Raw genomic sequence first — 17,678 nt, 5'->3', positions numbered from 1 at the left:
AATATTGGGGGTCAACAGACTACCTTTTTAGTAGACACAGGGGCTGGACGATCGGTGATAAATAACCCAATAACTACCCCTGGTCCATACCAAATTCAAGTACAAGGAGTGTCTGGACAAGTTGTAGGACATCAAGTCTTAAAACCAGTCACCTGTACTTTTAAGGGGTCCGAAATTCAACATGAGTTCTTATATATACCTGAATGTCCTGTCCCATTGTTAGGAAGGGATTTGTTGAGCAAGCTGGGAGCTACTATTTCCTTTGATGAGGGAAAGCAGTATCTCACTGTTAGTCACCGGCCGGATGAAATGTGGAGGTTGATGGTGGTTAGGACTTCTGAGGAAGAATGTTCGGACGTATGGAGGGAATTTGATGTACCAGGACTATGGGCTGAGGATAACCCTCCGGGGTTTGCAGCACATCACCCCCCTATTATTGTGGAATTGAAGCCCCTGGCAACTCCTGTTCACATTGGGCAGCAACGACCCTATTGGAGGGAAGCCATCCTATCTATATACGACTGTATTCTAACATACTTAGATGCTGGAGTATTGGTCCCTATTCAATCCCCATGGAACACCCCAATTCTGCCTATCCTAAAACCAGACGGGTCTTTCAGACCAGTGCAAGATTTGCGCGTAGTTAATGATAGGACAGTCACAATTCACCCGTCTGTATCTAATCCATATACTCTACTCAGTCTCATCCCCCCTAATGCTACATGGTTTTCAGTGATTGATTTAAAAGATGCCTTCTTTACTATCCCCATCCATCCTGTTAGCCAGCCATTGTTTGCTTTTGAATGGGAAAATCCGTATACTGGAACCAGGAGCCAATATACCTGGACAAGGTTACCTCAGGGGTTCAAAAATTCCCCAACTCTCTTCGGAACCGCGTTGGCCAAGGATTTACAATATTTTATCCCCTTCCAACAAGGAGATTCGGTTTTACAATATGTGGATGATGTGCTGGTTACTGGACAGTCACGGGATGGTTGTTGGGAAAATACGAGACGTATGTTGTGTTTATTGTTAGATTGTGGATATCGGGCATCCAGAAGTAAGGCTCAGTTAGTCCAACAAAAAGTCCGTTATTTAGGCTATGATATAATGCAAGGGCAAAGAGCACTAGGCCCGGAGAGAAAGCAAGCGTTGCTTAATCTGGCAAGGCCAACCGATAGGAGACAATTGAGAGGTTTTCTAGGCTTGGCAGGTTTTTGTAGGATTTGGATTCCAAATTACGCACTAATGGCAGCTCCACTGTATTCGTCTACCAAGGGAAGTAAAACGGACCCCTTTATTTGGACAAAGGAGCAGGATCAAGCCTTTGATGCAATCAAAGAAGCTCTGTTAAGAGCTCCGGCCTTGGCCCTGCCAAATCTGAGTAAGCCCTTCAATTTGTATGTAGATACGCGTAAGAATGTTGCTTTAGGAGTATTGACTCAGCAGCTCGGCCAGTGGCAACAACCAGTTGCATATCTGTCAAAACAGCTAGATGCTGTGGCGCAAGGGTGGCCGCATTGTTTGAAAGCTTTAGCTGCCATTGCGGAATTGATGCAAGATTGTAATAAACTCACTTTTTCCTGTCCAATTAAGGTCCACACCCCACACTCTGTTCAAGCAATTCTTGATCAGAAGGGCCATTTGTGGATTAGTAACCAACGAATCATCAAATACCAAGCCATGATGATTGAAAACCCCCAGGTTCATCTGGTGGTTTCTACCTCATTAAATCCTGCTACTCTCTTGCCTACGGAGACAGAGGTGGAACATGATTGTGTACAAGTGTTGGAAACCGTTTATTCCACACGACCCGATTTAACTGACATACCTTTGCCTCAGGTGGATTATAACTGGTATACCGATGGGTCTAGTTATATACACCAAGGGATGAGGGTTGCAGGCTATGCCATTGTTGATGATGAGGGGGTAATTGAAAGTGGACCGTTGGGAGCAGGAAAAAGTGCACAAGTGGCAGAGTTGTGGGCCCTCATTCGGGCATTGGAACGAGCTGAAGGTGAACGCTTGAATGTATGGACAGATAGTAAATACGCCTTTTTGACTTTGCATGCTCATGGGGCGGTGTACAAGGAAAGGGGCTTTAGGGATTCAGCTGGCAAATATATACAACATAGCTATTTAATTCAGAGATTGATAGATGCGGTTCAAAAACCAAAAAAGGTGGCAGTTATGCATTGTAGAGGTCATCAACGGGGTGATGATAGAATTGTTGTAGGGAACAGGACAGCAGACGCTGAAGCACGAGCTGCAGCATTGCGTCATGAGCCTCTACCAGACATGTATATTAATGTTGCCATGGATTTAGGGGTTATACCAGTAGACATCCAACCCTCCTATTCCTTAACCGAATGTGATAAGGCAGTCAACGATTTGATGGCGGTCATCGATAAGGGCTGGTATGTTCTTCCGGATGGAAGAATATACGTGCCTTCTACAGTGGCATGGCAATTGGTTCGTTCCACTCATGAAACCACCCATATGGGGAAAACAGCTTTGGAATCCGCCCTTATGAGGGATTACTATATAGATGGGTTAGCAGGGATGGCGGTAAAAGTCGCATCTTCCTGTGAAACGTGTGCCAAAGTTAATCCTAGGCAAGGTCCTTCCCTTCCACCGGGAACTATACCTATTGCCTACTATCCTATGGACACAGTCATGGTTGACTTTACTGATATGCCGCGAAGTGGGTTTTATCGGGCTATGTTAGTTATTGTGGATTTATACACAGGATGGCCAGAGGCGTTCCCTACTAGAACGAAAAAGGCTCAGGAAGTAGCAAAGGTTTTACTTAAGGAGATCATTCCTCGATTTGGCAACCCCTCCTTTATTTCATCAGACAATGGCCCGGAATTCGTCCATCATATTAATCGAGCCATTGCACAAGCTATAGGGGTGAAATGGCGCTTCCATTCTTCTTTCCATCCACAATCTGGTTCTCCCGTGGAAAGGATGAATAGGACTTTGAAGGAAAAGATAACCAAAATTTGTGCGGAAACACACTTAAAGTGGCCCGACGCTTTGCCCCTTGCGTTATATGCGATTCGGAGTGCTCCCAGACGACAACATAGACTCTCCCCATATGAGTTGATGTTTGGTCGGCCTCCGACGTTATTACGGCGTAATTTGGCTGGATGGCCTGATTTGGGGCATAAGGGGGGAGTTTGGGCCATGGAAATGGTGCAGGAATTAAATAAACAGGTTGAAAAGTTGAGGAATTATGTATTAGAGCAGACCCCTCCCAGATTGGTAACTAGATGTCATTCCTTCAGGCCAGGGGACCGTGTCTGGGTAAAACATTGGAAAAAGGAACAATTAGAAGGGAGGTGGAAGGGACCTTATGAGGTAATTATGACATCTCCACTTGCTGTTAAGATTGCGGAATCTAAAACCTGGATACATTGGACTCGAGTAAAGAGAGCCGCTGACAAACAATGGACCACACATCCCAGCGACCAACCGTTGAAGTTGAAATTGATTCGTCAATAAAGTCCAATTATATCCTTTGTTGTATTGCCATAGGTATTGTGATTCTTGCTTTCATTGTGTGCATTATTTGTATTGTGAAATACGCCAACCTGACGGTCCAACGATCAATCGGCGGAACGGTGAGAGCGGTTGACTGGTGGCCATTTGCTGGCGTCCCCTTCGCTAACGGACAATTGCATACAGACCATTCAAGGGAAATCCAAGCCGATCCTGCACCTGAAGCAGATCCCGCACCTGGAAGGGAAGACGGAGAGCCAGCGCAGCATTCCCCCCGGCGAATCTTCCAAAGGTCAGCAGTGGAGAACCCTTGCTAAGTCACTCCGGAAGCTGACTTTCTTCGCACGGGTGAAGAATAGTGGACCAGCATACTAATCTTTATTTACTTTCATCCTTTACGAACCATATGTGTTGGTTCTGTACCTGTAAATGTGGATGCTGCTGCTGTGCCCACTGTATTGACTGTGTCCAGCATAGCTATTGCAACATTAAGTGCGATATAGTTATTATAGAAGACGCGTTGGCACCCTATCTAATCACTGGATCCGGCCCGGCATACTACACACTTAAAGTAACCCCTACAGTTTTGCTTGCATTACAGGATCGGAGAGATCACGATGTGTGCGAACAGGATGCACGAAGGTATACTGCTCGGTTGGTCTATTACGCTATTAGTGATATGGTTATACGGTGTTGGGAGCAAATGCAATCTTGTTGATGTGGGCAACTTAGGATTGTGGAGCAACCCAGAGGAAAGACCCCATATCATCCGATCTTATAATGTCGGATCCAGGGAAGGGGAGGGGACAACCCCCATTATGTTTTCTCCAAATTGTTGGAATGGAGTTCTACCACACCCTTGCAAACTCCCTGACCTATTCGATAAGATTGCCAGAATTACTTGTCAGTCTCGAGGTTTTTCCAACCCAGAGGTATGCCCGTATGTGGGATATCTAATGCGAAAGGGAATGTGTATAAAAGCCCGACAAAAGGGGGGAGAACCACCTCTAGTTTTGGATTGTGGAGTCCCCCATTATTGGGGCTGGACCCGTATTACTTCCCCATTACAATTGAAATCGGGATGGCAAGGGGCATGTATAGTACAAATGCGTCCCATTGAATTTGGGGTAACTATACGAGGAAAAGCTAAAAGATGCAGAAATAAGAGAGAGGTGGGCCTTTATCAGGATAGACCACCTCTAAGCACCATTTGTATCAAGGGAGGAGGAGTTCAAAAAGGAGAATTCCAGTATTGGAGAACAACCCATAAGGGATGTGATATCACAATAGAAGTAACGCCAAAACTAGCTAAAAAGGGATTAGCCTGGTCATGTGGAAACCAAAATGATGAATGGAGGAAAGGAATTTACGAATTATGTAAAAATGCAACCCAGAGAGATCTCTATAATGGAGACCCAAGGTGCCTTTGGATTCATATAACCTTGTGGGCTAGTTGTTGTAGAACTACAGAACACAGCCCTGAAGATATACTATTTCTTTGTAATAACAAAAAGAGCCAAAACGTACCATTGGGATGGAGTGGGTTATGTCAAGTATTATGGGAATACGAAAGAATGCAACCAGTGGGAGAATTATCCACTGAACCTGAGTATGTGACTCTTCTGGATATGTCAGATGAGTCCCAAAGGGGGGACTAAGGTGGGCTAAAAGGCCCAATTATGATCCATAGTTCTACAGGTCATGTTTAATATCAAAGACTCTGATTAAAGTTAAGGTTTTGCACCACTAAGCAGAAAACAATTGCTGATAGTTGCTGAAGGAGCAATATATATTTTTACACGTCCGGGAACAAGTCGACCCAGACAGGGAGTTTCCTGTCATCTTGCAAGATGTGTCCTGTTTATGACACCCATGATCTATAAGGTGCTGACCATGTATATTCTAACTGTTGGCCATCTGGCATAGACAGTTTTTGGTTCCTCTCATTACCTTATATGCTTAAACACTGCCTCTATAGATGATGACGTAAAGTGCACTATAAATGTATGGCTTTAAGAACCCTTCGGGGTTCAAACTTATGATGCTTGATTTGGCATGTTTGAACCTGCGCATTCAATAAACTTTTCCTATATTGCATCGCTTGGCTTCATTGTCTCTTAATTCTACTACACAATCTTCATTAATTCTCTTGAAAAACACCTCAATATACAGCACATATTTTTACTGGTGACTTTATTCTTGCAAATGTCCCTTGTCATTCATCAATAGATTTGCAGGAGCACTTCCCAAGACTATATGAATGTTTCTAAATGTTTTACATAGTCCTAATACCTATGACTAATTAAATTTGTAAAGACTCTGAACTCACAAACAGAAATTTCTTGAGTAACAACAGCCTCAAAATGATCCACAATTATTTCTAGTTCAAACAATTAATAAAAAGCAGCATGTGTAGCAATACGATTACCAGAACCTCTCGAAAACCATAATAGATTAGTATTACTAGAATCATAGTAATGGAAATGGACATAACTCTAATGGCAAACAAAATTCCACAATGCTCAGCCGCAGAACATAATATTACCCTGACAATATTGCACGGAATCCCTGTTCCCAATCTTCCTAAGATCAAGAGGGTATGAAAATGATTTTACAAGTAAGAGTTAAATAGTAAGTCATGTAATTCAATGGTTTAATTATTACTCTTTGGAACCGATATGTAAGATACAGTTTCGCCTCCTGGGATTTTAATTCAATTTTGTTATTCTAAGTAGGCATAGACTTGGATATTCCTTTGCCTTGCACCATTTATATCCCTTATTGTAAATTGAGGGCCTCACATCTATTGTGAAGACACATCACCTTAACCATACAAGATTATCAGAGGAGGGGATAAGGCTTTGGCAGAGGGAGATAGCAATTCTTTTTAAAAACAGAAAAGAAAAATATAGTTTAGTAAAACATAGCTTAAACCTAATATTAAAATATATTAATGAAAAGTAGATCAAATGCAGTTCAGAAGATAGTCAGGTCTAAATAAACAAATGACCATTTGTGCAGATATTCCAAAGTAGGAATAATCTGACAGTTCTGCCTTGCGCTCATCACCAGATTAACTGTTGTATTTTTTACAACTTCTTGACACTTTTTAAAGAAAGCGCTCTATGATACATATTACAATAGTCACAGATTCTGGACTGAAAACTATATCTTAATCAGGAAGGTATTAACTATCCAAATGACTTTCAAAATCACTTCAAACAGAAGCATTAGCATAACTTGAGTGAATGGTGCTTGTTTACTTACAGTTAAAAACAATTACAGCTCTCACCTCTTCATTCTCTATTTTGAGCGTGGTTAGTCTAGACTGTAGCTGATGATATCGCATGAGCAACTCCGTCTGAACCGGCTGCTGGGCGCTTACTTGACATACCTATAGAAAGAAAATATAAGCCTCTGCAAATTCAAGCTAAGGGAGAATATTTGCAAGAAAAAATGTTTTTTAACTAACAGAATAATTTATTTTAGACTCTCACAATATAACTGAACAACATATGAAATAATGACAGTAATGGTCATTTATGCCGAGATGGCAAATCCACTCTAATATTTCCAAATATTTCAAGATGTTGACTCATTCTAGCAGAGATTACATAACTAGTATTCCAAAAGCAGGATCTGAATTAATCACCCTCTAAAAGGTCTAAATTTTAACTAATATTAAATAAATAAATGTTTCATTTATTTCAATGGTGGAAAGAATTCTCAATGCACAGTGTACAATGAATGTTCTAATATACTATATATCTAAAAAGTTCTAAATGAAATGGAAAATAGCACTGGTCTAAGCATACTGCGAAAATGTGGTCCTTGTTCTGAAACAGGGGTGGGGAATGATGGCCCCTTTTTGACTTGTGGACTTCAACTCCCAGAATTCCTGAGCCAGCTGGCTCAGGAATTCTGGGAGTTGAAGTCCACAAGTCATAAAAGGGTCATCATTCCCCACCCCTGTTCTAAAAAAAAAAAAAGAATCCCATTAACTACAACTCCATTTCAAAGCTAACAAATAAAACACAAATGCCACTGAAGCTAAGCTCATTCATTCTAATGCACAAGAAGCATTAACATCTGAAGGAAAGTTGCATGATGAAGCAACATGAACCATTTCTAATTACATACCTCATCCCCCATGTGAGGCTGGTAGTCAAACTTCAGTGGAGGACAGAAGACCTGGTTGCACATGTCCATAACTGTATGTTTGTCACTTCGTGCATCCAGGTTGTCTACAGCATTTTCAATGATGTCCAACCCCTCATGGCGTGAGGTTTCTAGATTGTATTCAGCAGAAAGATATGTTCTGAATGTCCGTGCTAGACTAGCATGGAATCCCAAATCACAGCACTAAGGAAGAAAAGAAACAACAAGCTTAAACAACAGCACATACAAATTATTTCTAAATAGAATAACAGTTTCTTTTCTTGAAGAAATACTAAGTAGCTATGTGTTATTTATTTGTTTATTTAAAAGAATATCCAATCATTTCATTTAAGAGCTCAAAGCTCAACAAACAAGTGAGACAAGTTGGGCTGAGAGTGAGTAACTGGCCAAAAATCACCCAAAGGGCTGCTATGGCTAGGAGTGGAATTTTCATAGAATTGGAGCCAAACCGATACCTTAACTACCACTAGTGGCTTTTCACTCTACACTTCAATATATTTTATTGTATATTATATATATATGGTTCTACATTGGAAAAAAGGACAATAGCACTGACTTCAGACTTATGATATAAATAAGATTAAAGATAAAAACCAACAAAGGAATGATAAGACATCTAAAGAGATCAGATCAACAATGCAATGTAAGTACTTTTGTAGACTAGAAATGGACAAGACTAATGTCCACTTTCTCATCTGACTGAATCTTCAATAAAATTCCAAAATTACTGCAGTAGAAATGAGAATTGATTTATCTGATCTTATGCCTCATTGCAACTCAAAAGTGCAAGAATTAGCATTTGATTAAGTATTTCTATCAACCAGAATGATCTATTGCAACTCTTCTGTAGCCAGCAACAACCAGAGACTATGGAGGGAACTATGTTGGTCTTTGTAAAACACACAGTCATTCCTAACATTATTATATCTATATTCATTCATTCATTCAATCATTCATTCATTCATTCATTCATTCATTCATTCATTCATTTTGCCCATAAGATAAGCAGCAGGAAACATGACAGTGTAACAAGAACATCATTGTTATAATGTAAAATGTTTCCTAGGCATTACATGACAGGATCTTCTGATATTTTACTGTGAGAAACAGAACAATTTTACAAACAAACAACAAGTAGTTTTAGTAGAGAAATACGGTTAGAAAAAATATATCTGGGTTTTTACAAACTTGTCCTGAGTTTAATAGATCTATAGGCTTCAAAGAACTTTTCATTGGCATTATAGCAATAGCAATAGCAGTTAGACTTATATACCGCTTCATAGGGCTTTCAGCCCTCTCTAAGCGGTTTACAGAGTCAGCATATTGCCCCCACAGTCTGGGTTCTCATTTTACCCACCTCGGAAGGATGGAAGGCTGAGTCAACCCTGAGCCGGTGAGATTTGAACCGCCGAACTGCAGATAACAGTCAGCTGAAGTGGCTGCAGTACAGCACTCTAACCACTGCACCACCTTGGCTCTTAATTCTTGGATTAGCCTTCTCTTCCTTTTGAAAGTTTGCATAGGCCCCAACCCTTCATTTCCACCAAATTTAGCCTGCATTACCACAGTTGAAAATAGCGATAGCACCACTAACCACATACTTCCGATGTGAGAAGGCTTCAAGTCCTGCAGTACCTAATTTAAAAGGTATCACTTTACAGCCAAGACCAAAGCAGACTAAACTCCCCACATCAAGAGAGACTCTTTCAGCCACACAAATGTCTGCCTTGAGTAATTTTCAAAGCCGCAAACTAAATGCCAAATTTTTCAAATGAAGAATGGGAGACAGAAATGTAGCTGTTTATAAAGTGAAGAAAAATAAGAAGGTCATTTAGCTAAGCAGTTGTCTTCTGAACCTTTAAATATTAAACTCAGGCATGAAAAGCTGCTACACACCCCACGTTTCGAGTTCTTGTCACAATTTTTATTATATACCAACACAGGACCAAGCTTGATAGTTGAAGCCATTGTTACTTTTCTTTTATTTCAATTTTGGGTATTAATACAGGTAGTCCTCGACTTGCAAAGGTTTGTTTAGTGACCATTCAAAGTTAAAACAGCACTGAACATAGTGACATGACCATCTTTCACACTTATGATCATTGCAGTATCCCCATGGTCACGGGATCAAAATTTGGATGCTTGGCAACTGACTCATATTTATGACGGTTGCGCTGCCCGGGTCATGTGATCAATTTTTGCAACCTTCTGACAAGCAAAATCCATGGGAAAGCCAGATTCACTTAACAGGCGTGTTATTAATTTAACAACTTCAGTGATTCACTTAACAAATGGGTCAAAAAAGTCATAAAATGGGGCAAAACTCACCTAACAAATTTCTCACTTAGCAACATAAATTTTGGATTCCATTGTGGTAGTAAATTGAAGATTATCTGTAAGGACAGGATGGGATTTATGTTTTTCCCATCAGTCTAAAACAGAGCTGAATATTACATGCTCCTCTGTTACATTCAAAAAACATGTTGCTTTTTGAGACCTACAACATTCAATCAATGGGGGGAAAAATAGCTCTGGACAACAATTTCCCTTAGGAAGGATTTTTCCTCTTGGCTTCACACACAGGTACAATTCTTTTCATCCGAAGTTCTGAGATGCACTGACTCCACAGAAAGAAAATAATTTCCCATGAACTTAGCTATTTATTTCCATCCATCCATCCTATACCAATCTAATCTGCCAGGCTTTGACTTTATCTAAACAATCCTGAAACTAAAGGTGCTTTTAATAAACTATGTACAATGAAATACATTCTGTTGATGCACTGTTTCCATCTAGCACACAGAATTAGGAAATACTTCTCTGTAAGCTATTGTCAGAGTAGGTATGTGCACCTTTTCAATGGTGTGCTGCTGGTTGTACAAAAAAGTAATAGCAGGACCAGGAATAAATTAAAATCTAAGTACTTTTCATATCAAGCTTTGGATTCAGAGGCAAAAAAGGTACTTTGCAGTGTATCCAATCTCATAGCTCATTTCGATTATGGGTAGCACAAACTATAATTAAACATCATGTCTGAATTCAGCTGATAAGTCACCTATCTAAACGTTTGTGGTGTGTGTGTGTGTGTGAGAGAGAGAGAGAGAGAGAGAGAGAGAGTGATTTGTATTGCTCACCAGTATTCCAAGCTCTGCTTTTAAAGCCTGTTGTAATGCTAATAGGGGATATATCATACTGGCTATGGATTATGGGAATTAAAACCCAAGACATTAGAGCAGCAGCAGGCAGGGGAAAGGCTAATCTACATGCATCATTTGTAATTCAAAATATACAGTACTTGCTATAAAATTACAAGTAACTCCTTGCCTTTTAGGAGGGCAAGGAGAAACCGAGTACTGAAAGTTTACAGAGATTGCCCTTCTTATATTCGTTGTGACTTCTGGATGCATAGAGCATTTCTATTTTACACCCATTTTGTTTGTTTTTCTTATGATTCATGCAGATCTTTTTAGCCAAACCAGGTACTTTTGCTCATCATAGCCACTAAGACTATATTTATGTCTAATTTTACAAATGGAAAACAAACAATGGTGGGTGGGTCCTTTTGGTTTGCCTGACTAAACATCGTGTTTATGTTGGTGGAGAAGAACTTGTGAAAAATCGTTTTCCTTATAAATGTAAGAAAAGCTGACTTCTAAGCCTCTATTCTGATAGCAGCTTCAAACATTCGCAGTAGAAATGGGGCACAATAATCGGTTCAAATGGATTATTATAGCCCGATTGGTTTGTTAAGGTTCTACATTTCAGAAGCAATATATTATTGAATTAATAATTAATAATTCTTAAGAATATAATTCTTAATTTTTGTAAAGTAATGTTCATATGGGTAATATTAAAAGATGACCCTCATCTGCTGTGTAAGACATAACTCTCAACTGCTGTCTGAAGTGATCAAGACAACTCATTCCACTGCAATATGCAGAGTCAAAAATGCTGAGATACATACATTGATAATGTAAGTATCCTGTTTCCCTGAAAATAAGACCTCTGCAGATAATAAGCCCAATCGGGCTTTTGAGCGCATGCACTAAAATAAGCCCTTCCCTGAAAATATTGCAACACAGCAGCAGCCATGAGGTGACCATGCTCACCGCCTCCTGCACCTCAAAAATAATATGACCTCCCCGAAAATAAGACCAAGCTTATTTTGGGGGTCAAAAGAAAATAAGACCCTGTCTTATTTTCTTTAGTAGCAGAAGTTCTTATTGACTATCTAAGGCAGAGGTCCCTAACCCCCGGTCTGTGGGCTGACCCCAGTCAGCGGGATGCTAGAAACCAGCTGTGCAAACCAGTGAAGCCCCATCTGCGGGATGCAGGCAGCACATGAAACCACACCCCCTCTGGTTCGTGGAAAAACCTCTCTCCACAGAACCGGTCCCTGGTGCCCAAAAGGTTGAGCACTGCTAACTTAAGGTATGAAATATTCCTTACATTAACATATTTTGACACTGTATAATGTTGTTCTGACACACATTATTCATATGTGAATAACAGGCTGAAGTGCTCTTTCTTCAGGAAAGCTGAAATTAACAGCAATAGCACTTAAGAATTATATACCATTTCATATAGCTTTTACAGTCCTCTCTAAGAGGTTTACAGAGTCAGCATATTTCCTCCAACAAACTGGGTCCTCATTTTATCAACCCTGGAAGGATGGAAGACTGATTAAGATAGATATATGCAAGATACACAAACTTAATTACATTGTATATGCAGGGAAACTACATATAATTAGCCAAATTTATTTATAATGAATCAAATATGGCTTGTGTTAGGCCCCTAAAGGAAATTTTCTGTACAGATAAGAAAAGACTTCTGCTGGCTTCTGGATCCAGAATGTGAAAACCCAGCTCCTTTGAGAAATCTATAATATTAGGAGGGAGGGAGGGAGGGAGGGAGGGAGGGAGGGAGGGAGGGAGGGAGGGAGGGAAGGAAGGAAGGAAGGAAGGAAGGAAGGAAGGAAGGAAGGAAGGAAGGAAGGAAGGAAGGAGCAGTTGACCAAAAATGAGGTGGACAGAGTCAATTAAAATGACAATTGGTACACTATTGAGAAACCTAAAGGGCTAGGGTGGGAACAGTTCCTCTTGGAGGATGTCAACGTATGTGGCTGATAAGAATCCTAAAAGACTTCATGATGCATAACATTCAATGGTACAATTAATTATTAATATGATTTAAGAGGAATAATTAAACAAAATTAATTTTCAGCCATTTAAAACATTGCAAAGATTTGAGATTAAACATCATTGTTTTTATTACTTTTTAATGACTTGTGTTTATGTAGAGTCCAGTTTGTATTTCACCAGCAAGATGATAACCCTTGTTGCAAGCTATAATTGGATTCAATGCATGTTTAAAGTTGGCAGAAATCTTTTTTGAAATGCCTGATCAAACCAAAGCACGAACATGTATAGTGCTCTAATTCTGAGCTATCTGCAGACTTTTAATGAGGTACAAAATAAAGGGGTTTAGATGCACAAACTCCAGAGGTCCTTACTTTTCAATAATCAGTGAGACAACTCATATCTTATTATTCACTGTGGATTTTTAGAATTTTTGGTAGTTTTGTGGGCAGTTCACAAACTAAAGTTTGATTTACAATGCTGAGAATAGCAACAGCAATATCAATAGCAGTTAGACTTATATACCGCTTCACAGGGCTTTCAGCCCTCTCTAAGCGGTTTACAGAGTCAGCATATTGCCCCCAACAACAATCCGGGTCCTCATTTTACCCACCTCGGAAGGATGGATGGCTGAGTCAACCCTGAGCCGGTGAGATTTGAACAGCCGAAGTGCAGAACTGCAGTCAGCTGAAGTAGCCTGCAGTGCTGCATTTAACCACTGCGCCACCTCGGCTCTTTATAGAAATAGAAATATTACCTGGCATTAGGAGTAGTTATCGTTCTTATCTCCTGTGTCTATCTTATCAGCCCTATTTTAAAACTTCTACTCTTTTATTTTTCTTCCAATACATAACAATAACTAGTTCTGTTAGGACATTATTATCATTTCTCTCTGTTCTTGCCTGCTAGCATTTATATATATAAGCTGAACTCAATCTTCATCTGCCTTGGCTTATATTCCTCTCTCACTTCACTGTAATCAGTTGGGGAAAAAGTCATAGTCAGTATAAAATATTTTGATAAATAAAATGTATAAATACATAGAACTGTGCAGCTCCAAGGATCTATGACCCCCACCTTTAAATTCATCAGTAGCTGAAAAACCCTGCATGTCTGAATATCTTTCTACTTCCATTGCTTTTAAGAAACCACTAGAAGGAGGAAAGCATCAAGATTTGAATCCATAGACAAATAGGTCCTGTATGCTGAATACATTAGCAATTGGTCATACATTAGCAATTGGTCATAAATTAAGACCGTATTACTGTATGTCCACAGTCTAGAATGCAACCATTTTCATTAGAAAGGTGAACGACATTGCTGTAAAAGAGAATCACTTTTGGTACTCACATCAATTAGATCGGAAACATCATGGATGTAGTATTTACTGACCGCTGCATTTGTGGCTGCTAGGTTCAGCAGATAATCATTCCTAGCTTTAGTGCACTTGAGCTTGTTTTCAGAATATTTTGCTTGCCTCTGAAAAATGGAAAACAAAATTCAAACAAAATGTACTCAGTTTTCCAATTCTTGTCTTCCCCCCTCAAAAAAAATTCAGGCTCTTAGAACATAAAAATATCCCATTAGATCAGACTGCAGCATATCTAGTCCAGCATTCTGTGGCCAACCACAGGTCAGAGGGAAGCCGCCAATGAAGGCGTGGGAATAACAACTCCTTTCTGCTGTGGTTTCTTGATGCCATGCCATCCCTGATCTTGGGGTTATATATAGCCATAATGACTGGTAGCCATTGATGGCTTTATGCTCTATGAATTTTTAAAGAGAAGCACTCTATACTGATGTGCTAGTTACAATTTAAAGGGGGTGGGGGAAAAACACAGGATAATTTACAACTGCTATTTCTTCTGAATATTTTCCAAGTACAGTTAACCACCTGACAGGCAGGTTTCAAATTTTGTACAATGTATTTAAAGTACAGCTTGAACATTGCTCACCACATCAAGAAATGTTTGGCAATCCCTCCCGCAACAAGTAGTAAGCAAGGGTTTAAGCCAGGGGTGAAATTCAACAGGTTTTGACAGGTTCTGGAGAACCAGTAGTGGAAATTTTTAGTAGTTCAGAGAACCGGCAAATACCACCTCTGGCTGGCACCAGAGTGGGGTGGGAATGGAGATTTTGCAGTATCCTTTTCCTTGAGTGGGGTGGGAATGGAGATTTTGCAGTATCCTTACCCTGCCATACCCACCAAGTCACAGCCACAGAACCAGTAGTAAAAAAAATTGAATTTCACCACTGCTTCAAGCTGTTTTGGAGTTCAAATATAGACTAGACTTTTTTTTCTGCAGGGTTCAGTTACAGCATCCAGCATAATACACCATTGTGTATATCACCTGCTTCTTTCTGAAGCCATATTCAAACATTCAATGAATAACCATCCGTGTATGTGAATGGAAATTTATGTTAAATCGCCATATGGCAATGTAGGTTTTCTGCATTAGATCTCTGGACCACAGTTCATAGCAAACATGGAACATGAAAACCAATCAGAGTAACTGAAAAACAGTCTTAGTGTAGAGCATGACAGAGTCATCATTTGCTAACAACCAAATGCTAACTCTGTTTAATTCACGTTGCTGAAAGTTGAGAAATATTTGATAATTAAATCCACAATGAGCAGCAAGCATCAGATTAACAATGTCTCAGAATTCAGAAGCAGACAGGTAGACACAAAGATAAAAAATTCCTTACCCAAATGGGTACTAAGATATTATTTGTGGAAATACCTTAAACATTTACCGTAGTGCCACCCAATAGTATGTCTGAGTTCACACCACATACTATATTATTGTTTGCTTTCAGGTAGTAAACCACTCAATTTGAAACCATGATTCGCTATTGCTCCTCCTAATTGCAACTATGGCTTAGCATGACGTAGGCATTACAATGAAAAGACAAACACCAAAATATAGATATAGAGAAAAATAAAAAATAAACCATTATTAAGAATAAAATGAACAGGAAGAAAACTTAATTAACGCAGATTGGAAGTGAACATATAGCTAAAGAAAGAGAATGTCTAACCAGGAATCAATAAAAAAGTAATAGCAACAGGTTTCAGCAGCCACTCTCCTTCCGGCTGGAACAGTAAGTTGTAAAAATGTGAATTGCGGCATGCTAATTCTGTAAGAAATCAGATTTAACCCCTAGTAAAAGCCATGTGGTATCAATCGATTGAGCGTTTAAATCAACCGATTGAGCGTTTCATTCCTTGGATCCAGTCAGGATATGTTTTTATTTCTGTAGCCATGACATTTACATCCAACAGACAGTAATTCCCATAATTAAAAAGTTGCACAACTATATTAATGTTAAATCATTATAGCACATTATTTCTGTAATGAGTACATGGATCAATGATGGTTTTATATCCAGGAGGTTTGCAATCACTGATGTGAATGATGTTTTATATGATCTACCACTTATGTTCTGTCTCAAAAAATAAATTATCCCAACCATTGCCTTATGAAGGCCTCATAGGCCATCTAGAAACAGCTAAAAATTCAGTTGCATGAAAAGGGATTTAGACCCAATATCCCCTTTTTTGTGTTAGTGTGAGACCTGTTAGTTTGCTTAAGTTAATATAAATGCATTTGATTCTCATTGTTAAGCAATACACAATGCTTTTCTTAATGTGGTAAACACAGCAGAAGTTCCAGTTTAGGTAACTGTTAATATACATATGTCTTTCAAAAATCTCCTAGCATTTCCCCCCTTTTTTGCCATTGTAAAATGGCATCCAAAAATGCTATGAAATGTAAAGTTGATAACTGGATGAAAAAAGTCCAAACATCAGATGCCATCTATGTGATGCCACTAAATAAGTAGTTTATCTTCTAAAAAAAACACACATTCTACTCTTCTCATAAATTAGTTAGCACATAATGATACCATAATACTGTTCATTAAATCAAAATGTATTGCCAGCCAGGACAACTTCAACTAAGGGAATGGAAGTCCTAGGAGGGGAAGAGTCCTCGTCAGGCTAGAAATTGGAAGACTATGAGTTCTAACCCCACTTCAGGCACAAAGCCTTGGATCAGTCATTCTCTCTCTGTCCTAGGAAGGAGGCAAATTACTTAAAAAAAGAAAAAGAAAACTGCAGTACTAGACAGGCAGTTACTAGATCTTCTATCACTGAATAATTAATTAGTTTAATTCTCATTTGGGATAATTGAATAAATGATGTAAAATGTAATAAGAGGGATGCTATTCTGTTCAGAATGATACTGAATATATAGACATTGTGATTCTGTGTGTGTGTGTGTGTGTGTGTGTGTGTGTGTGTGTGTGTGAGAGAGAGAGAGAGAGAGAGAGAGAGAGAGAGAGAGAGAGAGAGACTTCATTTGATTTTATTTGATTATTTTAAGAATACTTTAAGAATGCTTGATTTTAAGAATACAAATATTTTGAATATCCAGCCTCAATATTTCTGTCTAGAATGACATTCGTAGAGATAAAGGGATCTATGGAATTAATTAACTATTATCAGGGCATATGTACTACCATTATAGATAGAATCCTGAACATTCTCATTTCAGATCATTTTAGGTAGAAATGATTCGGAGTAGGAGATGGGATGGGATGAAATGGGATGGGATGGGGTGGGGTGGGGTGGGGTAGGAGGGTAGAATAGAATAGAATAAAATAGAATATAATAGAATAGAATACAATAGAATAGAATAGAATTTCTGTAATCCAATCTGCTTCTTGCAATGGTAGGTTCTTGTTTTGGGGGGTATTTTCAGGAAATTTTAAGATAGGAAAACATTTACAAATATTATTCTCATTCAGGAATATGCAAAGCTATCTGACCAATAGTTCCAGTGGTGAATT

General features: G+C 39.2%; 1 protein-coding gene across 1 annotated transcript in view; it reads right to left on the bottom strand.

The window, feature by feature from the left end:
- Positions 1-17,678, bottom strand: part of SRGAP3 (SLIT-ROBO Rho GTPase activating protein 3) — a 215,084-nt gene that overhangs the window by 60,697 nt on the left and 136,709 nt on the right. The window contains exons 6-8 of the mRNA XM_032211842.1: positions 14,175-14,303; positions 7,645-7,866; positions 6,797-6,898 (exon numbers count right to left, since the gene is read on the bottom strand). Of these exons, the coding sequence (XP_032067733.1) occupies positions 6,797-6,898; positions 7,645-7,866; positions 14,175-14,303 (453 nt within the window). The remainder of the gene's footprint in view (positions 1-6,796; positions 6,899-7,644; positions 7,867-14,174; positions 14,304-17,678) is intronic.

Source organism: Thamnophis elegans, chromosome 2 (genome assembly GCF_009769535.1).
Source record: "Thamnophis elegans isolate rThaEle1 chromosome 2, rThaEle1.pri, whole genome shotgun sequence".
NCBI classification, from domain to species: Eukaryota; Metazoa; Chordata; class Lepidosauria; order Squamata; family Colubridae; genus Thamnophis; species Thamnophis elegans.
Note: the sequence above shows the minus strand (reverse complement) of the source record. Positions and strands in the feature narration are given on the sequence as shown.